This window comes from Myripristis murdjan, chromosome 12 (assembly GCF_902150065.1).
Source record: "Myripristis murdjan chromosome 12, fMyrMur1.1, whole genome shotgun sequence".
NCBI classification, from domain to species: domain Eukaryota; kingdom Metazoa; phylum Chordata; class Actinopteri; order Holocentriformes; family Holocentridae; genus Myripristis; species Myripristis murdjan.
The window spans coordinates 52501-77033 of NC_043991.1; the positions used below are offsets into that span (position 1 = coordinate 52501).

The window sequence follows — 24533 nt, forward strand, 5'->3', positions numbered from 1 at the left end:
ATCACGTGTCACATGATGCCCTTCTACAGCTACGACATCCCGCACACCTGCGGCCCCGACCCGGCCGTCTGCTGCCAGTTCGACTTCCACCGACTTCCTGGTGGGCGGGTCTCCTGCCCCTGGAGGATCCCGCCGCAGCCAATCACAGAGCAGAACGTCCAGGAGAGGTCAGTGTCTTTGTTCCGCTCTCATACCTGCGCTGTTTTTACCACAGAAGAAGAATCATGACAGGAAGTCGATCAGGTTCAGGAGGATCCAGAAGCAACAGGTGTTGTTTACCTGCAGGATGTTTCTGTCGTCTCTCAGCTCCTCTCTCGTCTTTATCCGGAGCTCTGGCAGCACGGCTCCTGTAGCCAATCAGAAGAGAGAATCAGCCCCTCTCCACTGATTGGCTGACTGTTTTCTGAGTGACATATGGTCGGGCCAATCAACCGACGTCACTGCGCAATGCATTCTGGGACGTAAACAATAGAGCGAGAGAAAAACGGAGCCAACGAGATTCAGGATCTATTTGAAAACTTGTGGAAAGCGAGTTATCATCTTATGTCAGGTTGTCATGGCGACCGCCGAGCGTGATGTCATACAGCCGTACGTGTTTGAGCCCGACTCTGATCCCCAACCACAGACGAAGCCGGCGTTGTGTTGCTATGGTGACGTCTTAACCCAGAATGACGTAGGCTGTGTCTGAAACCCCTCCCTAACCACTGTATAGAGATCAGGCCATTCTGTAGGGGCGTCTGAATGTTTACTGATTATTAATGTTCACTATATAGTCCACTGGATGTTTCCCACAATGCACTGCAAAATGTAGTGAACATCCGATGGTCACTAACCAGGCAACATATCCCATCATGCATTGCAGAACGGCACCGAACAACGAGCGAAGTCGTGTCTGAAACGGTCCACTACTGAGTCACTACACTGACCTCCCTATAGAGGGAGGGGGGTGGGGGGGGGGGGGGGGGGTGATGATCTCCACTGATCACAGGCGAAACACACGGGACGGTTTTTATGTGACCCAGGACCCTGACCACGCAGAAACAACCAAGATTTAGTTTTCAGGCCATGGGGCCTTTAAAGCTGTCTCTCTCTCTCTCTCTCTCTCTCTCTCTCTCTCTCTCTCTCTCTCTCTCTCTCTCTCTCTCTCTCTCTCTCTGTCTCTCTCTCTCTGTCTCTCTCTCTCTCTGTCTCTCTGCCTGTCTGTCTGTCTCTCTCTGTCTGTCTGTCTGTCTCTGTCTCTCTGTCTCTGTCTGTCTGTCTGTCTCTCTGCCTGCCTGTCTCTCTCTCTTTCTCTGTCTGTCTCTCCTGCGGTCATTGAGTTTGATTTATTTATTAATTATCTGATAGATTGCTGTAGTTTTGAGGCCGATGGCTTTGGGCTGAGCTGCTGTGTGTGTGTGTGTGTGTGTGTGTGTGTGTGTGTGTGTGTGCGTGTGCGTGTGCGTGTGCGTGTGTGTGTGTGTGCGTGTGTGTGTGTGTGTGTGTGTGTGTGTGAGAGGGATGGCGTCCCTGGAGGCGTGCGGGTTCTGTCCCGGTGGAGGAGGCTCTTCTGGAGGTGGGACACGCTCACCTGTCCCGCACCTGCAGGACGAGTGGAGGTGTGGTTGTTGTTGTGAAAGAGGAGCGTTTTGTGTCTGAGCTCACGGCGAGCGGCGTTTCCACCCGGGTCCCGTCTCCGCGGCTCCCGAACCCCGAACCCGAACCCGAACCCGAACCCGAACCTGAACCCCGTTCATCCCCAACGAGGCGCCGGAGCGCGAGCGGCAGCGTTTCAGGAAGCCGGCGAGCGGCTTTAAGACCGCAGGCAGACAGACAGGCAGGCAGACAGACAGGCAGACAGACAGACAGACAGGCAGACAGAGAGACAGACAGACAGACAGAAAAAAAGGCAGACAGGTGACATGGAAACAGCAGACAGGTGGCAGCTTGCTCGGCCAGAGAGAAAGTGACGGAGCCCCGCCCGCCCACAGAGGAAGTGGTGGCGGCGGCGGCGGTGGCGGCAGGTGCGCCTCCAGCTGGCAGAGAAGGTGGAGGTCATAAGGGCAAACAGCCGGCAGATAAATGTGAGCTCAGTCAGGCTGCAGGTGCACAGGTGAGAGCAGCAGAGCCAGGTGTCAGGGAGAGAGCTGCAGGTGAGGAGGAGGAGGAGGAGGAGGAGGAGGAGGAGGAGGACTTTCTCGATGAAACTTATGAAAAATATTTTCCTGATGCAGAGAAATTTATTAAAAGTGTGTTGACTTTGAAAAAAATAGTAGGTGTGGATTTGTTAGATGAAAGAAGTGATCGTCTGAAGAAACACGTGACCAGTCTCAGGAAGACGCTCAAAGTTAAAGGAAAAAGTCTAAAAAGGTTAAAGTCTCATAAGTGAAGTGATGATGAATGTGTTCTGGGTGTTTCTCCTTTTACTGCTTCCTCTACCTGTCTCTGTCCTCTCTCTCTCTCTCTCTCTCTCATGCACAAGGTGAGCGTCGGCTCTTTAAATGTTAATGGTGGGACGGATCGACAGAAGAGGGCAGTCATTTCTGAAATGATTTCACAGAAAAGACTAGACATCATTTTCTTGCAGGAGACACACAGTAACAATGAGAATGAGATAGACTGGGGTTTGTGGTGGAAAGGCCAGTTCTTTCTGTCTCATGGGACAAACCTCTCTGCAGGTGTAGCTGCTCTGTTTTCTCCATGGCTTGGAGTGAACATCATCTCCACCGCTGAGATAGTGCCAGGCGGGGCTTTAGCTGTCAGAGCAGAAATTCAGGGAATGTGTTTTAGTTTCATTAATGTTTGCTGCAAACCAGAGTCTAGACAGGCTGGACATCTTTAAGACAATACAAGATTTTATAAAGCAGTGTGATCGGAGTCAATGTGTGGTGGTGGGGGGAGACTGGAACTGCACTGTAGACTTCACTTTAGACAGAACAGGAGAGGAACCTCACTTACAGCCATCAGCCACTTTATCACGGGTGATTTCAGCGTTAGGGTTAGTGGATGTGTGGAGGGTCAAACATCCCCGGGTGAGGCAGCACACATCTGGAGAGGGAGGAAGACAGATTTTAGGTCCCTCAGTCAGTGGTGGGAGGTGCCAAGGCTCATGTGGGAGCTAAGAGTTTGTATTATTGGTATAGTGGTGTATTGGTGTTTATGCATTTTCTCACGTGGATAATTGATTGACTGGCACTCACTGTGTGGTGGGAGCCAGGTGAGTCACACTCACCTGGCTCACCTCAAGGCTGGTTTGGTCATGAGGGTAGGGTGAGCTGGGAGTGCTAACTCCTGTTGACCACATTTTGGGGAAATGCTCATGGTTTCAGTCACTTACTTTGCACAGATCCGATGTATTGAACATGTCCGTGTTTTTTGTCATCAGTACACCAGTCATTCCACAGTAACAGTTTAAAAAGAATTTAGAAAAAGAAATCAGGGACTTAGAAAACAGTTTATTCAATCAAAACAGCACAGACAGTCACACACTACAACAAAAAAGCAAGAACTCAGTTCATTTTTACAGGAAAGAGTTAAAGGGGCTTTGGTCAGGTCCCGTTTCACCACCGTCAGGGACATGGACGCAGCCACCTCCTTCTTTAACCTGGAGAACTCTGTATCTCCGCCTCCTCCTTTAACCTGGAGAAGTCTGTATCTCCGCCTCCTTCTTTAACCTGGAGAAGTCTGTATCTCCGCCTCCTTCTTTAACCTGGAGAAGTCTGTATCTCCACCTCCTCCTTTAACCTGGAGAAGTCTGTATCTCCACCTCCTCCTTTAACCTGGAGAAGTCTGTATCTCAGGCCAAACAAATGGTTTGTCTCCGCCTCCCTGATGGCACTGTGACTGCTGACTCAGTAAAAATGAGACAGCATACCACAGAGTTTTACGGCGCCCTCTTCAGGAGGGAGGGCTGCAGTGCAGCGTGTGTGGAGGAGCTGCTCCAGGGGCTTCCTCAGCTGAGCCCCGGGGACAGAGCTCAGACTGGCCTGTTACCTGCATCCTGTCGACACGCAGTTCTCACACTTTTACCAAAAAAAGGAGACTTGGCTCTACTGAAGAACTGGAGACCAGTGGCTTTGTTGTGTACAGACCACAAACTAAACAATAATCCACAGAGACCAGTCATACTATGTACCCGACAGATCTATTATGGACAATCTTTTTCTCATGAGGGACTTGTTTGATGTTTGTAAAATGTACAAAATTGATTATATCACTGGATCAGGAGAAAGCGTTTGACAGGGTTGACCATGTTTTTCTTTTTTCCACTTTAAGGGCTTTTGGTTTTGGTTAGGGTTTTGTGTCTCTGCTGGGTTTGCTTTATAGGGAAATTTGTTTTTGTTGGTGAAGGTGGGTGCTGGGCTGAGCTGTCCAGTGCAGTTTCAGAGAGGAATTAGACAGGGATGTCCTGTCTCAGGTCAGCTGTACTCCATAGCCTTCTAAATACACTAAGAGCTCAGTTATCAGGACTTATGCTACCTGGGTACCTGGGTCTGGTGGTGTCGGCTTATGCTGATGTTATAAATGTCCTTATTAAAGATGAGAGAGATGTAGAGGCGTTGAGCAACAGTTTAAGTATTTATGAAAACTCGACTGGGAAAAAAAGCGTAGCTGTGCAGGTTGGGCAGTGGGCTGAAGGAGAAACACCAAAGCTACCAGGAAAGCTCAGCTGGGGGCGGCAGGGCATGAAAATCTTGGGTGGTTTTTTTTTGGGAACAGAGGAGTATAGAATGAAGAACTGGGAGGGTGCCATGGAGAAAGTGTGTGCCAGAATGTCTAAATGGAAATGGCTGCTACCTCAGCTTTCCTACAGGGGAAGGGTCCTGATTGTCAGTAACTTGGTTGCCTCGACCCTTTGGCACAGAGTGACTGTCCTCCCTCCACCAAGGGGCCTGATTGAGGGAATTCAGAGGGCCGTCGTGGGGCCGTCGTGGATTTCTTCTGGTTGGGACATCACTGGCTGAGGTCAGCCATCCAGGAGGGAGGACAGGGCCTGGTGGACATCGCGTCATGGGTCACAGCCTTCAGGCTGAAAACAGCCCAGAGACTGCTGTACAGCTTCGGCCTGCCATGGACAGACACTGCCTGTGTGCTGCTGAGAAGGGCTGGGAGGCTGGGTTATGATAAGCACTTGTTCATACTCCAGCTCCAGTCTATGGATCTAAGTGGTCTAACCCCATTCTACCAGTCAGTTTTACAGGCGTGGCAGATTTTAACACCACAAAGGAAGGCTGTGATGACACCTGGGATGTGGCTCTTTGAGGAGCCACTGTTTGGAAACAGCTTCATCACCTCTCAGGTTCTGTCGTCATCAGTCAGCCTGAGATCCAGACTGAGAGAGGCTGGCTGTGTCAAGCTGGGCCATCTCATGAAGACCTCCATCAGTTGTTTTGCTCAACATGAGATCCAACCGGGTGCTGCTCAGGCTGGTGGAGGAGGTTTGTGCTTCCCTGCCAGAAGCCCTCAGAGCGTTTGCTGAAGATCGTACTCTAGCTGACCAATGGGATGATGAATATGAGTATGTCTTCCCTTCCCTGGCTGTCTCTCCTGCTGTGGGACAGTGGCAGGATGAGGAGGACATCCTGCTGTGTCTTAAGACCCCAGAGTTGGGAGAATTTGAGACTTTGGGGAAAAAAGCAGCCTATCACATCAGTGTGAAGGTGTCAAACCTACGCTCTCTGGCAGGGGTGAAGGCGTCGAGGTGGACAGAGTTTTTTGGCAGGGGATCGTCCCCGAGGGGCTGTTGGCGGTCCCTGTACAAACCCCCCGTTGAAAAACGGACGGGTGACCTCCAGTGGAGGATTGTACATGGGGCCATGGCTACAAACAGGTATCTGATGCACCTTGATCCTGGCACAGGGGACGGCTGTCCTTTCTGCTCACACACAGAAACAGTCCAACATCTGTTCCTCCAATGTTCCCGACTGGCCAGACTGTTTAGCCGGCTGCAGTCGTGGTTTCAGGGTCTGGGAGAAACTTTTCCTTCTTGTGTCTTCATGTACGGCCCACACTATTCTGCAAAGAAAGAATCTGTGCACGTATTAATGAACTTTATTTCAGGACTGGCTAAATTAGCCATGTGGAAAACGAGGGGGAACCGGTGCAGGGTGAGGGGTCGCAGGATGCGGTGCTGATGCTGAGCGGGCTGCTGGCGGCTCGGCTCAGCGTGGAGTTTGAGTTCTACAGGCTGACCAACAGGACTGCAGTGTTTGTGGACATGTGGGGTGTGCAGGACGTCCTGTGCTCAGTCACAGAGAACCCTCTGCCTCTGAACTTTAAAGAGACTTCCTGTCCTGGTTTTTGGTTTTGGTTTTTGTATGAATTTTCTATTTGACTGTTGATAACAGCAAAACCTGTGAAAACAGAATCAACTTAAAAAAAAAAGGTCTGTGTTAAATTTTTAAAAAATTCTCTGTCTGTCTCCCTGTCTCTCTGTCTCTCTCCCTCTCTGTCTGTCTCTCTGTCTGTCTCTCTCTCTCTCAGAGCTATGCTCCTACTGGACCAGTACCGTCAGAAGTCCCGCCTTTTCCTGTCGCCGGTGTTGCTGGTTCCCCTTGGCGACGACTTCCGCTACGTAGACGGCAGCGAATGGGACGCTCAGTTTGGAAACTACCAGAAACTGTTTGACTACTACGACGCCCACCCGGAGCTGCGAGTCAAGGTTACCACGGCAACCGGCCAGCCATGGGGTCATGTGACCAAATCAAATTGACTTAGGCAAATACAAAAAAAAGATAACGATAATAACAACAATCACAATAATAATACCGATAATAATAATAATAATAGTAATAATAATAATGATAATAACAATAATAATAATAATAATACTGGTGATGATGATGATGATGATGATGATGATGCTGCTGCTGCTGTGCGTCAGGCTCGCTTCGGGACGCTCTCTGAATACTTCCTGGCTCTGCAGCGGCGGCTGGGCGCGGCCGGCGTGCGGCTGCCGACGCTGCGCGGCGACTTCTTCACGTACGCCGACCGTGACGACCACTACTGGAGCGGCTACTTCACCTCCAGAGCTTTCTACAAGCGGGCGGAGCGCCGCCTGCAGGCCGTGCTCAGGTTCACCTCTCTGTCATACTAATAAAGTTTATTTAAAGGGTTTACAGTTTCCTCTCCCGTCTCTGAGAGAAAAATTTCCCGTTTTTCTCTCGGAGTGAGACCTCTGTCTTTCTCTCTCAGAGCCACAGAGATCCTCTATTCCCTCACTCTGGCTGAAATGCGGCGTTTCCATGGCGATGGTCGCCTGGCGGCAGACTTCCCGGTCGCTGATGGGTTCCGCCGCCTGACGTCGGCACGGCAACAGCTCTCGCTGTTCCAGCATCACGACGGCGTGACAGGCACGGCCAGAGACCACGTGGTCACCGACTATGGCACCAGGTGACCTCACTTCCTGTTAGCACGTTAGCGCTTAGCATCTGGGAACCGCTTGCATATGTTTCTGTTTACCACATTGTTTTCTGTGTTTTCCATATTTTTACCATATTTTTCAGATGTTTGTTGTGTTGTGTTTTATCAGTGTTGTCTATATTTTTCTATTTCTTAAAAATATTTTCCATACTTTTCAGATTTTTTCTATAGTTTTCTAATTTCCCCCTTTTCCTTCTACTTTTTTCAGTAATTATTTTGTGTGTTTTTATCTACATTTTTTCACTATATTTCTCTTTATTTTGATATCTCTGTAGTTTTTTCCACATATATTTTCTATTTTTTAATTTTTATAACAACTAGAATGGCTTCCTGCATTATGTTTAGCATTAGCCTGTTTGTATGCTAGCGTTTCGATTTACTTCATTGTTTTAGCTGTTAGCATTTAGCCTCTCTGGGCTTTGTTAATGTTTACCGTTAGCTTGTTTCTTTCTCCTTCTTCTGCTTTCTCTTGAAGGATGCTGTCACCATGGCAACGGTAGCAGGTACCACCTCACTTAGTGTTAGCATTTAGCATTAGCACTCCATCCCTCCCATTCATTTAGGATGAACGCTTAGTGTTAGCACATCACTCTCATTTTAACATCATTAGCATGTAGCGTTAGCATTAGCATGCATATTGTAAATAAATCTATTTTTTGTCATAGTGTGTGTTTATTTTTCAGGGTGAGGGCCACTGATTGTTTTGTTTTGAATTTTTTACTTTTCGATATCCTTTATTTTTGTTTATTTTTATTTTTTGATCATTTATGTAAAAACAAACAAACAAACAAAAGAAGAAAAACTGACATTTTTTGATGTTGTTTTTGCAGACTGTTCAGTGCGATGCTGAGCCTGCGCTCGGTGCTGCAGAGCTCCGCCCACTGGCTGCTCCTAATGGACAAGAGCGAGTACCGCCATGAGCCGGACACGCCCCTCCTGCAGATGGTGACCTCTGAGCTTTCTAGGCTTTTATTTCATGAATATTTTTATTGTTCCTTTTTCCCTTGTAAATAATTTATTTAATGATATAAGTTTTTAATTTCAAAATTTTATAAATATTAAAAGTGCTTTGTAAAATGTTAATGTTTAAACAAAATTAAATCAAACAAAGAATTTAATGTTCTACATTTACTTTAGATTGACTCCATTGGTAGTTTTATATTTTTTGAATATTTCGTGTGATCAAATTATAAATTAAAGTAAAAATAAGAATAAAATAAATTAAATCAATAAATGTATTTCACATAAATAAAGATGAAATATCAAAATTAAACGTAAATAATAAAGTAGATGAGTAACTAAGATATAATGTCGTTTTTTTCAGGACGATGTTGCCGACGCTCAAGACGCTCTGCCCAGGAAGTCCATCATCCAGACTGGCGCCAAACCCAGGCAGGGGGCGGGGTTGTGGGAATGGGCGGGGCCAGCTGACAGGGCATTTTATTGAAATAATATTTTGACATTTTCAAATATTTTTTTTCTGTGTAGAAATAAAATCCTGGAAGTCTTACTTGCCCTTGATCTTTAAGTTGCTCTTAGTTTTTTGGAAGTTGACCTGCAGCGTCTCCTGCTGCCTTTGTGAATAATTAATAAATAATAAATCATACTATAATAATAAATAAATTAATTAATTATTCATGAGGCCCTTCTTCCACATGAATAATTAATGCATGTGAATAATTAATGATCTCCAGGTCGGTGGTGGTCTACAACCCGACGGAGCAGTCGCAGTCGTCGCTCGTCAGCGTCGTCGTCAGCTCACCAAATGTCCATGTGGTTGTCGCGGAAACAGGACAGCCAATAGCAGCGCAGATCTCGGCAGTGTGGGAGGAGCCAACCAAAGCCTCTAAGGAGGCCTTCCAGGTTTATTATGAATTTTATTATGAAGCTTTTATTCTGACATTTTTTAAAATTTTTTGACATTCGTGTCTGGAGAGTTTCTTTGTTTTGTTGTTTAATTTTTCAAATCATTACATCTATATTTTTATTGTATGCATTTTGTTTTATTTAAGGTTTTTTTTCAATTATTCATTTAAAGTAATGAAATTGTTAATTCTATCAGGTATTTTAAAATCAATTAATTAATCAATTAAATTGTCAAATGTTGTTTTGCGCCTCCGCTTTTTTTTTCCAGCTCTCCTTTGTGGCCGAGCTCCCTCCTCTCTCTCTGCTCGTCTTTCACGTCACCGAGGCTCCGCCCTCCTCTCTGGGCTCCGCCTCCCGAGCCCAGTACACTTTCCTGCAGCGCAATTGGGCGGAGTCGTTGTCAGTTCAGGCCGAGCACTTCCAGGTGTCCCGCCCCCTGGGAGAGGAGGCCAACGCCCCCCTGATGCTGCAGAACCGCCACGTCCAGATCTGGAGCTCCGCCCACAGCGGCCTGCTGCAGGTCAGGACTCTTATTTTGAAAGTCACCTCACATATTTTACAGACTATACCTTTATTTATCTGTCTCTGTAGTTATGTGTATTTCCTTAAAATTCAGTTCATTGGGTTCATTGCTGTAAGTCTCATGTCTGTGATTGGCTGTGGGTTTGCAGAAGCTCCGCCTCCAGTCGGGCGTGGAGCGGCGGGTTCAGCTCCACTTCCTGTGGTACGGGACGAGGGGCGGAGCCAGCCGGGACAACAAGAGCGGCGCTTACCTCTTCCTGCCCGACGGCGACGCCCAGGTGAGCAACATTCACATTCACACAGTCGGTATCAATATCAGTATATCAATATATCACTATCGATATATCAGTACAAACATCAATATCAGTATCCAGAATTTCCCTGGTTGGGATCAATAAAGTATATCTATCTATCTATCTATCTATCTATCTATCGACATTAATCAGTAATCAGCAGCTCATTAATATTCATGTTCCTGTGTACTCGGCTGTTTTCTTAATCTCAGAAACTGGAATATTTCTTTTTGCGAATGTTCTGTTTATTTTGTCTTTAATTTTTGAAAATATGCAAATATGTGAAGATTTTTTAATATCCTCCCCAAGCCCTACGCCCCCCCTCAGCCGCCCGTCGTCCGGGTGACCAGAGGGCCGCTCTTCTCTGACATCACTTCCTGTTACCCTCACTTCACCCACACAGCCCGCCTCTACCATCTCCATGGTAACAACGTCAATCACTCTCATGTGACGTTAAATGATATTTTTTCCTTTCATAAAACAAACAAAAAACATTGTTGTTTAAATAATCTGTGTTATTATGTATTTTTTTATTATTTCCTTTTTTAAAAATAAATATTAAATATTTTAAATATTTTAAAGTGTGTGATGTGTTCCGTCCTCTGTGCCCCAGGGCATGCTGGGAGCTCGGTGGAGCTCTTCAACACGGTGGATGTCAGGTCAGAGGTCAACCGTGAGCTCGTCATGCGCATCACCAGCGACGTTGCCAATGGCAACCGCTTCTACACCGACCTCAATGGCTTCCAGGTTGCCACGGCAACGCCAGTCTGCTGCCACTGGCGGATCTTATTTCTTTACATGATCAATTTCATGGATTGTTCTTATTGGTCGTTTGTCTGAGCTGTGTTCTGATTGGCTGTTGGTCTGAGCTGTGTTCTGATTGGCTGTTGGTCTCAGATGCAGCAGCGGCGGCGGCTGGCGAAGCTCCCCCTGCAGGCCAACTTCTACCCGATGAGCAGCGCCTCCTTCCTGCAGGACGGTGAAGTGCGTCTCACGCTGCTCTCCGCCCAGAGCCAGGGCCTCGCCGCCCTGTCGCCAGGTAACCACGGTAACCACGGTAACCATGGTAACGATGGTAACCACCAACCAAACCCTTTGAATGCTGACCAGATTTATTTTCAGAAACATGAAATTACGAGGAAATCATCAGAAAGTTTTGTTTGTTTGTTTGTTTGTTTGTTTGTAAACACAGGGGCGCTGGAGGTGGTGCTGGAGCGGCGGCTCAACCAGGACGACAACCGCGGCCTCGGCCAGGGCGTCACCGACAACAAACCCACCGCCAGCAGCTTCAGGCTGCTACTGGAGGAGAGGCCAGGGGGCGGGGCCAAACAGGCCGGGCCAGGGGGCGGGGCTGAAGACAACGAGGTATGTTAATTACCTGCTGAAACCCAAAAACAAAATCAAACTTCCAGGAGAAATTAAAATCTGTTTTCATTTCATTTTTCCTTTTTTTCTCTGATATTTTCCTGACGTTTCCTTATTTTCCGTTTCTTTTCCTTCATGTTTTCTTTATATTTTCCTTTATTTTTTCTCACATTTTCCCTTTTTCTCACTCCCTCCCCAACAGGAAGTGAGCTTCCTGTCTCTTCTCGCCCACGTCTCCTCTCTCGCTCTCTGCCACCCGCCCATCATCCTGGTCGCCCCCAGCGACCGGCCACTGCCGAGGCTCCGCCCCTTCCTGCCGCTGCGCTCCTCGCTGCCGTGCGACCTGCACCTGCTGAACCTGCGGAGCCTGGAGGGCCAGGTGAGGCCGGAGATTTTTTATCACACACACACACACACACACACACACACACACACACAGGAGGTGTCACTCTGTCACACTCACAGCGTCCCGAGTCCAATACCTGTGTGTGCGTGTGTGTGCGTGTGTGTGTGTGTGTGCGCGCGTGCCTGCGTGCGTGCGTGTGTGTGTGTGATTTGAACAGGAAGCAGGAAGTGTATCACAGGAAACGGCGCTGTTCCTCCACAGGAAGGGCCACGACTGCAGCGTGAGCCCCGCCCCCCCGCTGCAGTGTGCACGGAGCGTGCACGAGGAGGTGGAACCACACACACACACACACACACACACACACACACACACACACACACACACACACACACACATTTATCCAATCTCTTTTTCTTACTTTTATTAATTTTGGATGATTTTTAAAATATCTTTATTTAATGATTATAGAATTTTTATAGGTTAATTATAGGTTTATTGTGTTTTTACAATTATTTTGAAATATCATTTTTTAATATATTTAAATATATTTTATTTTTGAAATACATTTGTAATATATTTTTAAAACTAAATTGTTTCATTCTCTTCATAACATTTTTACTTTATTTTTAATTTTGCCTTTTTTTATTTTTTGCAGTTTGATCTGGATGAAGTTTTCTCGTCTCTTCGTTTCCTCGACGTTCGCGCAGCGTCGCTCACACTAACTCCGCCCGACAACAGCGATGACCAATCACAATCTTCCCGGCAACAGCAGACGCACATCGTCACCGTCCGGCCAATGGAAATTAGCGCTTTCCGGGTAAAGATTGGCTGAAAAAAAAGTGGAATCAATCATAAAAATCCTGGGTTAGGGTTAGGGAGTGAGAGAGCAGAGCTCAGAGAAAAGAGTTAAATGATAATAAGATAAAATGAAAAAATGATAAATAAAATAAAATAAAATCAGCAATTCAAAGATAAAATAAATCAACAGGTAAGTAATTAGGAGGTACGCCTTACTATTTAAAAATACACGACATTAATGTAAGAATAAATATATTTTAATGTTTTTGAATTCAGGTTCGTTTCACTTCAGTTTTTCTGCATTTTTCCCACTTGAAGATTTTTTTCTCGTTGCCTGTCCTAACATTTATTTTTGTTTTCCAAATTATTATTTTTTTCGCTCACTTGAAAAGACAATTTTTTTTTTTTTTTCAATTTTTGGTTTCCTCTCAATATTTTTTTCTTTTTTTCTGCTTTTACATTTTTCTTACACTCAAGAGTCAGTTAGTTTTTCACTTCAAAATATTTTTTCTCCTTTATCTGAGATATATATATATATATATATATATATATATATATATATATATATTTTATTTTTATTTTTTTTATTTTATTTTTTTTTTTTTTTTCAGTTTGAGTTTTGTTATTTTGTTTTCTGGAGCAGAAACTGGATTTGACTTTTTTCTTACCAAAATAAATGAATGACAAAATCAGCAAGTGAATTAATAAATGAATAAATAAAACTAAAAATGAAAAGTGAAAAGTTATTCATTTGACCATGTTCCCTTTTTTGTTTTTTGGCCAATCAGAGCTGCAGGTAAAAGATTTTCAGCCAATCAAACTGAGGTCAATGTGAAGGGTCAAAGGTCAAACTTGATTTAATGGAACAGTTGAAGTGAATTTTCATTCAGAACAAAAAAGGGAAATAAACGAGTTGTTATTCATCTGCAAACGGAAATGAGCAGAAAATGGAAAATATAGTTACAGAAAAACAAATGAAGAAATCAAATAAAATGATCAAAACATGATAAAAAATAATGAAATAAATATTTATAATAAATCAGTGACAATTAGAAAAAAATGTACTGAAAAAATGTAAAATATGAATAAAGAATGACAAAATCAAGACAGCTCTGTAGACAAACTGAGGGGATAAATTTTAAAGATAAACACAAAACAAAAATCCAAAATGGACAAAATCAAATTTAAGAAAATGTGAATAAAATATTAACATTATTCAGAGATAATTTATTTTAAAACAAATATTGAACATTAAATAGTGTAAAATAAATAGAAGTAATAAAAAATATATTTACAAATAATATTATCAATGATTTTGAATTGTAGTAACAATAATATTTGTCAATACATGTCAAAGTATGAGCTAGCCAATCAGTAAGGAGGATTCAGTCAAAATGTGATCATCCTCTGATTGAAGCCACGCCCCCTCCGTCTCTGGAAAGATGGGCGGGGCTTCAGTCAGAGACCACGCCCCTCATCTCTGGAAAGAGGGGCGGGGCTTTGACAGGTAATTGAATGTTTTGGGGTTGTTGTTTTTTTTTAATGTGAAGCTTCTCTCATATCCAGGAGCTTTTATTTTGAAATGTCTTGCATTTAACCCTCTGAATTTTTTCAAAATAAGTAAAACTCGATTTTTTCTTTTTTACATGGTACTTTTTATTTTAGATTTTTTGCTTTTATTTGTTTTGCTTTTATTTCTTTTTTGTTTTACTTTGTATCTCATTTTTTGTTTATCGATTTTTTTTTTTTAAAGAAAATGCTTCATAGGAGAAAATTTGCATCTATACAACAATAAAATTCTATTTTTTTAAGACACAGGGTTAAATGAAAGCTGTCAAAATAAAAGTCCTGAGCTGTCTGTGCCTTTACTGCTGTTTCACCACAAACCATCGAAAAACGAAGGAATTTTGAAGTTTGTATAGAGAAACATGAAATGTGAAAATTTATGATGCTGATTTTTATTTTCTGTCAAATATTTAAAATTACAGATAATCTGAGGAGTTTTATTGAATTTTACAAAAATATTCAGGATTTTTTCCTGAAATGTTCAAACATTCCACGTCTTCTGTGAGAGAGGAAATTCTTTCAGGAATTTTTGTAATTTTTTTTAAATGACTTGTTTTTCATTGTTGTTAAAGTATATATTTTTCTAAATTATGAAATGATTCTTTATTTTCTTGCTATGGACCAAAAAATTTGGAACCCAGAAAAAAAATTCTGGAAAAACAGAATGTCAAGTTTTCTCATTTGATTTCCGGTGAGTTCTGCCTTTGCCTCAGATGTTCTGCTGTGTGGCCTGGCTGGGATGTAATTTTTCAAAAAAATTAATGTGAAAAATAAATGTGGAGTCCGAGCAGCAGGAGAACCTTTTGACTTTTGATGTTTATTGAAAAGTTGATCAGATCAGTGAGAGCTGGAATGTTCTAGCGCCGCCGTGACGTCACAGCGTCACCTGACAGGTGAGTGCCTGTCAGTCTTGTGTTTTTAGTTTTTTGACTGGATACTTTTAGTGGAGAAAATTAAGAAAAAGAGAATGAGAACAAAAACTACAGTCACCTGGACTTTAAAACACCATAAATGACACATATATTCCCTGTTATATTGATTAGTTGTAAACGTGTTTAGAATTCTATAACGGCTGGAGGTGCACGCTGACAGGTAACATCATGACTGATAAAAACATGCGCGAGCTGCGCGGCGTCTTTTTCTATTAGCCGCCGACCCGGAAGTGCCTTCCTTCACTTCCGGCGCGCCGTCAGGTCGGTCGTGTTGTTTTGCTCGCGGGTCAAATTCCGCACAAACCGAACAAACCGACATTTCAATGAACATTTCCCGCGACGGTCACGTCACGTGAATGCACATTTCTCCCCGGGACCTCCGGTAGTCTCCTCCCCGCCGTCTCACCGCCCAGCTGCGGCCTTCGGTCCTGCGACCCCCCGGCAGAATGTCCTCACGGCGGCCGGACAGCTTCGACGGGCTCGGCTACCGCGGCCGCGACGAGCCGCTGTACGGAGCTCCGTACGCGGCTCGCTCCGCCGGGAGCTCCGCCGAGCTGCAGCACTGGGTCACCACACCCCCGGACATCCCCGGCAGCCGCAACCTGCACACCGGGGAGCGGACTCCGCTCTACGACGAGCCGTTCGGGGCTCCGGGGGCTCCGGGGGCTCCTGGAGCCGCAGGGGACGAGCCGCAGCCCGGCGTGCCTCCCGCCGGTAAGACGGCAAGAAAACAGCCTGCGCAGGGTGTGTGTGTGTGTGTGTGTGTGTGTGTGTGTGTGTGTGTGTGTGTGTGTGTGTGTGTGTGTGTGTGGTCTGTGTGTGTGTGTGTGTGTGTGTGTGTGTGTGAGTCAGGGTTGATTAGATTCTCTGTCGCTTTACGTTAGTGGAGTTTGTCAGTCTGGGTTAGTTAGCTGGTTAGTTGGTTAGTGTCTTGAGTTTTTAAATCCTCAGTGTGGCTGTTTTCTAAAGGACTCAGATAATTGAACACACTGCCCCCTGCTGGCCACCGTACACACTCACATACACACCCATGCAGGAGCTTGGCTGTCTGTCTGTCTCTCTCTCTCTCTCTCTCTCTCTCTCTCTCTCTCTCTCTCTGCCAGAGGTTGTTAATGGGGTCCCTGCAGTGTCAGATGGTTGGCTTGTAGGTTTCTGGTGATTGGGTTTGGTGGAAGAGGCTCGCTGAGCCGGCCGGCTGAGGCGGCTTCCTCTCGGGTCTCTCTGTACGTCAAGGCAACTTTCCTTTAGGTGGTTATAAAATGTAAAAATGGATTTGCAGAACTCTGCATGCAGAGTCTCAGTTTGTGTTTGTCCCATTTTGTAAAAGCTTGGTTGGCGGGTGGACCCCTGATCTCACAACCATCAAGGGAAACCAGTTCAGTGACAGAGTCTTGTATTTTAAGACAGATTTGAACTGGGACGTCCTGTTTGGTCCACACACACACACACACGCACACACACTGCTATAGGTGGATTCGTATGTGTGTGTGTGTGTGTGTGTGTGTGTGTTATGAAGGGCTTCCGGTTCAGTTTGATGACGAGCCAATCATTTTGCAGCGAGTTTGCAGATGCATGATGGGAAACGGTGTGTGTGTTTGCTTTGCAGAGCAGATGAGTCGCTTCGCCGGCTTCGGCATCGGCCTCGCCAGGTACGCCTTCACCTTCGCAGCTTTTAGCTGTTATTGTTATTGTTCAGAATTTGGTTATTTATTATTATGATATTATTCAGTTTAAACAAAATGTTTTTAGGTAAATAGATTTTAAAATTAAAATTATGATAATATTCATATTATGGTTTCATATTTGATTTTGTTGTCAGTTTATTAATTTAAATAATTTAATTCAATTCATTCATTTTTTTAAGAAGGTGTTTTTTTATTTTATAGTAATTTATATTTTATTAATATTTTTTTCTGTGGAAATGATCCTAACATGTTTTCCGTGTGTGTGTGTGTGTGTGTGTGTGTGTGTGTGTGTGTGTGTGTGTGTCAGTCTGTTCACGGAGAACGTGCTCGCTCACCCCTGCATCGTCTTCCGCCGGCAGTGTCAGGTTACACACACTTATCAAAATCATTTCAGTCAAATTTAAAGTTTCAAGTCTTTGTTTTTCATTTTGTCAAAAATCTGGATGAAAATATTTTTCAACAAAATAAAAATAAATTCAGATAAAAAGGGACTAACATAATAAGGGGACATAAATGTCTCCATAAGGATAAAGATTTGTTTTTCTAAATATATGAAAAAGAACAAACATAAAAACTGTGACATAATGATAATCTTTATTGACGGCTGAAAACAAACAAACCAATAAGCACTGAGACAAGGAGTAAACATTCTAATAATTCATTCTATTTATGTATATTTCTACTCGTTTTCAGAAACAATGAGTATAAATTCAATTCAGTGAATCAAATCAATTTGTATATGAATTGTATATTTATTTTATGGTTAATAAATATATTTTATATTTTGGGCGGTAAATATATTGTTAAATAATTAAAGTAAAGACATCACTTTAAATTTAATTTCATTTGTTTTCAGTCTCAAATTGAGTTTCTACTTTTTATTTTTATGTTTTATTCCTGATTTTTCTCTCTCCTCGTCTTGGTCCTTGCTGCTCTCTGATTGGTCGGTTGCCTCTGCAGGTGAACTACCACGCCCGCTGCTTCCACCTGTCGCCGTTCAGCGCCGTCGTTGTCATGTACGCCATCGCCAAGGCCCAGGTGATTATGGGAAAAAAATCTGCATGTTTTCATCCTTTTAGTAATAAAGTCAAAAATTATTCCAATTGACAAATTAATACACACACACACACACACACACACACACACACACCCCAGAAGGGATTTTATTTTGACAGGTGTCATGTAACCCTTTCTTTTATTTTGTTTTTAATATTGTTGTATGTTTTTTTTACAATTAATTAGAATTGTAATTATTATAAATACTATTAATAATATGTAATATAAACCTAACCCAATGTATTTATTTATGTATTTTTTAAACATGTAATATCTTCCATTAATTTACTGTGAAATAACAACGTGTTCTAACGGCCTGGTGGCTGACGGCGCTGCGTTGTGATTGGCCGGCAGGGCCCGCGGGCGCTGTGGAAGGGGATGGGCAGCACCTTCATCGTTCAGGGCGTGTCGCTCGGAGCCGAGGGCATCATCAGCGAGTTCACGCCGTTACCACGGTAACCAGCTCTTTGCTTTTGGTTGTCTTAGTTTTGATCAGATTTTAAAAAGTTGTAACTGTGAATTATTTACTGTCTAAACTTTAGTTTTGTGTGTGTGTGTGTGTGTGTGTGTGTGTGTGTGTGTGTGTGTGTGTGTGTAACAGGGAGCTTCCACACAGACGCGGCCTGAAGCAGCTGGCGGGTCATCTGCTGCTCAAAGGGTCAGACACACCACCTATTGATTACCTGATTGATTTACTGATCGGCCACCTGATCGATTGATTGTCGATTTCTGAGTCTCAAAATCATCAGTCAGTTATCAGAAGAGTTGGCAGTTAATCAATTATTTGTCAAATCGTTGCAGTTCGAGTGAAGATGTCACATATTAGAACTAATGACAATAACAATAACAATAATAATATAATCGGAATCACAGTAAATAAATAACTAAATACATAAAAGAATAAAAGCAGTAATAAATAAATAATAAATAAGATAAAATATAAAGATAATTAAGACAACATCACATAAAAAATGAGTTTAAGAAGCGATTTAAAAGAAGTGGCCGTTCTCCTCAGGTGGGACGTCCCACAGCCGAGGGGTCCTGCAGGCAAAAACACGGACGCCTCCAGGTTTAAAGCTCAGGCAGGGAAGCGGAACGGGCCGAGCTGAGGGCCTGAGGCTGAGCACCTGTCCGGGCTGAGCACCTGTCCGGGCCGGGGCGGGGCGGGGTGGGGTGGGGTGAGCCGCGTCAGCCAACAGGAACACCTGAAATGCCAACAGGGGGGCGGGGCCGGGCCGGGCCGGGGTCACGTGACCGGAAGCCGAGCTACGGACCGCCAACCCAAACCCAACGAGACGATTTGTGATGGGGAGTTATTGATCTGGGCAGATGAGCAGCAAGGCCTTCTGGGTCGCCAGATCTCAGGTGACTCGTCACTCAGTGGGCCTCAAACTGAGCCTTGAGGAACACCATAGCTGATGGGAGCTGTAGAGGAGGGGTTACCATGGCGACCACCTAGGTTCTTTCTAAAAGACTCACCTGGCAGCAGGTCAGAAGGTGGAACCTGACCAACACTTGTTTTTATCATCATCATCATCATCGTCATCATCATCATTATTATTATTATTATTATTATTCAATTCAACTTTATTTGTCCTGAAGGCAGTTCAGTTTGGCAGCAGAACACAGACAGCAGCCAACAATCACCATTAACAAAAATAAAAACATATTATCTAAGAAATCAAGGATTCATTCCCACATGGACTGATCTGTTTTTAAAGGTCTGATCGCAGATCGGACAAAAGATCTAGAATAACGGTTGGTTTTCCTGAGTGGGACTTTAAAGCGCCTTCCTGAGGCCGTGAGCTGAAGGTCGCCGCTACGATGTGGTCATGCTGCTCAGGAACACCCTTTGCTTTTTTGAACACCCAGATCTTCCTGCCGCACCCCAATTATTTTGAAGCACACCTTCACAATATTATTCAGACAGTTTTTGTCCTTCACACACGTGCCATTAAACCAACAGATAAACAAAAAGTCAGAAGACTTTCGATGAAGGACTTATAAAACAGACACTGTATCTGCTTACATTAAAAGAGTTTGACTTCCTGGGTAGGTCCTTCCTTCTTCACCTCTGTATTGACATCAGATTTTAACTGTGAGTCAAAGACAGTTCCCAAGTATCTGTGGATTCTCAACCTCCATGCCGTGGGTGACGTTAGCAGCAGGTTTGCTTTGGTTCTTGCTAAAATTGACCACAAGTTCTTTCATTTTAGACAATTTTTGTCACACCAGCTGACAAAGGCAGAGACAGCGTTGCTGTTACTTGAGCATGAACCCTCCAAAGGGACAAGAGAACAGTATCATCAGAGAACTTAACTAAACAGCTGTCCTCCATAACAGACCTGCCGCTGTCTGTGTATAAGATAAAGAGCAACCCTAACCCTGTATTAGATATCAGAACCTCTGACATGGTTCCACTGGCTGACTCTGTTTCCTCTGTTAAAAAGTTAAAAATCAGCGAACAGAGCTGATGAGGTCAATTAAAAAACGCATCAAGATGATTGATTAAAACGTGCCGTTGCATCTTGTTGAAGGCAGATGAGGAATCGGCAAACAAAAGTCTTGCATGGGAGTTGGGTTTCTCAAGATGCTTGTAGATCTTGTCTAAGATAAAAAGTTTGGCATCGCCCCCCCCCCCCCCCACCCCCACCCCCACCCCTCCCCCACCTGATATGCAAATTACAGGGGGTCTAGTTTGCCAGCAACCAAAGACACAATTTCCTCCTTCAAGATCCTCTCAAAGTGTTTCATTATCAGTGACGCCAGAGCGACTTCTTCTTCTTCTTCTTCTTCTTCTTCTTCTGCTTAGTAAGGGAGGAGGAGGAGCAGGAGGAGGAGGGTTTAGTCCCCCCCCCCCCCCCCCCCCCCCCCACCCCCCACCTCCCACCCCACCCCAAGACCCTCTCAGGCTTCAGGAGGAGGAACCTGCTCACCTGATGGACCGTGTCACCAAAAAAACAAAAAACAAATCTGTCTCTGCCTTCCTCGCTCCTCCGTCCGCTCTCTGCTCGGCCTCGGAGCTCCTCTGCCCTCTGGAGCAGAACCAGGCAGAACCAGGCAGAACCAGACAGAACCAGACAGAACCAGACAGAACCAGACAGAACCAAGCAGAACCAGACAGAACCAAGCAGAACCAGGCAGAACCAGACAGAACCAGACAGAACCAGGCAGAACCAGGCAGAACCAGGCAGAACCAGACAGAACCAGAGTAGAACCGGGGGGGGGGGGGGGGGGGGTTCTGTGTAGGTTCTGTTGTTTTCTAACAGGAGACTGTGTGTGTGTGTGTGTGTGTGTGTGTGTGTGTGTGTGTGTTGCAGCTTGACCTGCATCGTGGCTCTGCCGTTCTACTGCGCCAGCCTGATTGAAACCGTGCAGGTATTGATTACTGATCATTGATTTATTGGTGTGTGTGTGTGTGCGTGTGCGTGTGTGTGTGCGTGCGTGTTTCTGTATGTTTTTTCTGGAAAACGACAGAGACGGCGTCTCTTTGGATGATGTGTTTGGTCGTAACGTTTTTTTTTAAATTTTCTTTATTTAAACAGTCACTTCCTTACAAATACCATTTAAAAAAACAGGAACAGACGATGTCAGGGGGTTAAATTAAAGACAGAAAATACATCAGCCTGTAAGAATATTATAATGGATACATATATCTCTGGTTTTGATGGCCTTCTTATTTTGAGAAAACTTTATTGTTGATATGTTGGATATGTTAGATTGGTATGTATTGTTCACTTTCAAAAATTAAAAAAGAGGGTTTGTGATTAAAGAATTTGGATTTGTGAATATGATGTTTTGCAAGTAATAAAATCAGGTTGATGATGTAATATTGTTTTGTTTTGGTGGCAGTATAAGAAAAAAACCCAAACAATACATTCTCATATGTGAGTGAAAAACTACAGTCAATATGTTGGGAAATAAAAGGAAGTAACCCTAAGATCATGTGTAGTTTCTGTCTGGTTGTAACGTTTTCGGAGGCAGGTTCCCTCCATGTTGTGGGCGTGTCAGAGCTGTTATCCAATCAGCATCAGCCTGTATTTAAGCCTCCGCCCTTTAAAGCGACAGAGCTCCATTATGCTGCTGAATCAGTGCAGCCAAAGTTTAACATGTTAGCCCTCACCTGGAGAGGGAGGGCTCATGGATGTGGCAGTGATGTCAGAGGTCTGTAGCCCCGCCCCTGTTATGACTCATCCAGGTAAAGTTCCACTCTACAGGAGAATGTCCCTCTGGGCTTCCATACCTGCAGCGCTGTGTAATGCGACAGGCTGTTCAGCTGTTAGCTTGACGTTACGCACCGCTACGTCTACGCTGAACACGGCCCAGCTGTCACACAGGTGCATCATGGGAAACGGAGTCCAGAAGGGGCTTCCTGTAGTTCAATTTATTTCTTTTTGCTAAAATGTATTTTTCTAAATATTTTTGTTGTTGCTTGTTGATTTCAGAGTGACATCATCCGTGACCCCGCCCCCGGCTGCCTGGACTGCCTGCGGGAGGGCGGGGCTCGGCTGCTGGGGCTGGGCATTCCCCACAGCAAAAGGCTCCTCCCCCTGACGGCGTTGCTCCTCCCCGCCGCGCTTCACGCCGTCCTGCGCTACACCGCCGCCGCTGCCGTGCACCACTTCCTGCTGCCCCGCCTCCAGCGGGCCAAGCCGGCCGATCGGGACGCCGAGTCGCCCGTCGACGCCTACTTCCCCGAGCTGGCGGCGGGGTGGGCGGGGTCTCTGCTGGCCGACATTGTTGTCTACCCGCTGGAGGCGGGGCTTCACCGCCTGGCCGTCCAGGGCACACGCACCATCATTGACGACACGGACGGAGGGGGCGGGGCCGTGGTCCTGCCCGTCAACACGCAGTACGACGGCCTCGCCGACTGCCTGGCCGCCATCGGCCGGGAGGGGGAGGGGGCGGGGCTGAGCAGGTGGGCGGGGCTGTACAAGGGGGTGGGGGCGGTGTGGCTGCAGTACTCGCTGCACGCCGTGCTGCTGTGGGCCGCCAGGGTCGCCATGACGACGCTCGAGGCCAGAAACAAGTGAAACAGGAAGTGTACAAATTACAAGCCTGAAAGGAGAAAATAATTTAAGTAAATGTCAAAGAAACAAGTTTGTTTACTTGTTTATTTTTGTTTTTTCTGATGTTACTGTGGAAACCATGAATAGAATCACTTCCTGTGAATAGATAAAATGTCAAGTCCCCAAAGTGAAATAAAACTGAAGAATTCCACCTTTTTTTTGGACACTGAAGGCAACAAGGAAAACAAACAAAGAGATATTTGCTATGACTAATTTTGTTTTGTTTTATTTTGCAGAGGTTATCATGGCAACACGAGGGGAGCGAGTAGAAAATAAAAAAAAATAATGAATAACAAAAATAAATAAATGCAAATGAAACTTTTTTAAAGATGTTGCCGTGGAAACTACAACAATTAAAACAAATGAATACATTTTTGAAAAGTAAAAAAAAATAAAATAAAAAGTAAAAAATGAAAGACCATTGAAAAATTTTTACCCACAACTCCCCCGGGTTTCCATTTTTCTCCAGGTGTTTTAAAGTCCATGTTGCCATGGAAACTACACAGTCCCACAGTGACATCACTTCCTGTTCCTGTTCTAGATGTAGATTAAATTATTTGTGAATACTATTAGTAATAAATTAGAAATAGTCAGAAAAATGATTTTACGAAAAGTTTTTTTTTTTTTTTTTTTTTGGTTGAATAAAATCGAGAAAACTTTTCCAAGATAATTTCAACATAAAATTTCACAGTTGTTTTTTTCCCTGACAAAATAAATAAACAAATGAACAAATAAATTTTAAAAAATGTAATCACTTAATTGAACTGCACTTTTTTCAAGAATTGCCCAAAATATTTTAATTTTTCACAAATTTATTTTTGTATGTATGTATTATTGTTATTTTTGTTCAGTCAGAACACTGAACGTTCTTGCACTGTTTTTGTTTTTGTTTTCTGTTTGTTTTTCTGTTCACTGGATGAAATCATGACAATAAAATGTTCAATGTCCAAAAGTCTGTGTGTTTTTATGCATTTGAAATATATTTGATTATGTCATTTTTTATTTTTTACTTCAAAAATACTACATTTTAATGTAAAATATTTTTATTTTAATAATATAAATTTAAAATATTTCCTTTTATGATTATTATTATAATTTGATCTTTTACTTACATTTATTTGGCTAATTTTTATTGCTCCTTTTTGTATTAATTTCATTATATATTTATATATGTGTGTTTTTGTATTTTTAATGTTGTTACATCAAATATCCTCCTGCCATATTTTTAGATATTGTGTTTTTATATGTTGTGCTTGTATATTTATAGTTTTTGTTCTAGTTTTTAATTTTTTTTTTTTTTTGTCATTTAACGATGATGTTTTTTTGTTTGTTTGTTTGTTTGTTTTAACCATAGAAACAGAGCACCCTGTTCCCTGAAGGTTTGGCCAAATAAACTCCTCGATAACGTTGTAAATAAAGTTGTAAATAAAGTTGTGTAGCAGGAAGTAACTGGAGTCTCAGCAGAAGCAGACGGTGTGTTTGTCAGCTGCTGAGGATTTATGTTTATATTTTATTTATTTAACTGTTTGTATTTATTTATTCATAAATTCATCAAATTTATTTCCATTATTTGTGTATTTGTTGTTTGCTATTTTATCTAGATTTCTCATATTAGTTTAGTTTTGTTATATTTG

At 43.7% G+C, this 24533-nt stretch overlaps 2 protein-coding genes across 3 annotated transcripts in view; both read left to right on the top strand.

The window, feature by feature from the left end:
- LOC115369231 (alpha-mannosidase 2) overlaps nucleotides 1–12925 on the top strand; it is a 19297-nt gene extending 6372 nt beyond the window's left edge. For both annotated transcript variants that reach the window (XM_030065795.1, XM_030065794.1), the window contains exons 9-24: nucleotides 1–167; nucleotides 6463–6640; nucleotides 6863–7053; nucleotides 7174–7371; nucleotides 8232–8346; nucleotides 8726–8793; nucleotides 9096–9264; nucleotides 9536–9787; nucleotides 9939–10067; nucleotides 10392–10506; nucleotides 10696–10829; nucleotides 10980–11121; nucleotides 11275–11447; nucleotides 11650–11826; nucleotides 12011–12121; nucleotides 12449–12925. The exon at nucleotides 1–167 is cut by the window's left edge and continues 20 nt beyond it. In XM_030065795.1, coding sequence (XP_029921655.1) covers nucleotides 1–167; nucleotides 6463–6640; nucleotides 6863–7053; nucleotides 7174–7371; nucleotides 8232–8346; nucleotides 8726–8793; nucleotides 9096–9264; nucleotides 9536–9787; nucleotides 9939–10067; nucleotides 10392–10506; nucleotides 10696–10829; nucleotides 10980–11121; nucleotides 11275–11447; nucleotides 11650–11826; nucleotides 12011–12121; nucleotides 12449–12625 — 2496 coding nt within the window. In that variant the 3' untranslated portion in view covers nucleotides 12626–12925. The remainder of the gene's footprint in view (nucleotides 168–6462; nucleotides 6641–6862; nucleotides 7054–7173; nucleotides 7372–8231; nucleotides 8347–8725; nucleotides 8794–9095; nucleotides 9265–9535; nucleotides 9788–9938; nucleotides 10068–10391; nucleotides 10507–10695; nucleotides 10830–10979; nucleotides 11122–11274; nucleotides 11448–11649; nucleotides 11827–12010; nucleotides 12122–12448) is intronic.
- Nucleotides 12926–15313: 2388 nt separating this feature from the next.
- Nucleotides 15314–23506, top strand: slc25a46 (solute carrier family 25 member 46). Its single transcript, XM_030065838.1, has 8 exons — nucleotides 15314–15803; nucleotides 16696–16738; nucleotides 17082–17139; nucleotides 17735–17812; nucleotides 18185–18285; nucleotides 18432–18488; nucleotides 21151–21208; nucleotides 22276–23506. Exons 1-8 carry the CDS (start codon nucleotides 15536–15538, stop codon nucleotides 22861–22863), a joined length of 1251 nt encoding a protein of 416 aa, XP_029921698.1. The 5' UTR covers nucleotides 15314–15535; the 3' UTR covers nucleotides 22864–23506.
- Nucleotides 23507–24533: the final 1027 nt, after the last annotated feature.

What these genes read in the sequence shown, in the direction of transcription:
- slc25a46 (XM_030065838.1), top strand. Translation starts at nt 15,536, where the DNA reads ATGTCCTCACGGCGGCCGGACAGCTTCGACGGGCTCGGCTACCGCGGC. An exon ending in TCTTCCGCCGGCAGTGTCAG is followed by an intron (nt 17,140 to 17,734) that starts GTTACACACACT and finishes TTGCCTCTGCAG; the next exon opens with GTGAACTACCACGCCCGCTG. An exon ending in GGTCATCTGCTGCTCAAAGG is followed by an intron (nt 18,489 to 21,150) that starts GTCAGACACACC and finishes TGTGTGTTGCAG; the next exon opens with CTTGACCTGCATCGTGGCTC.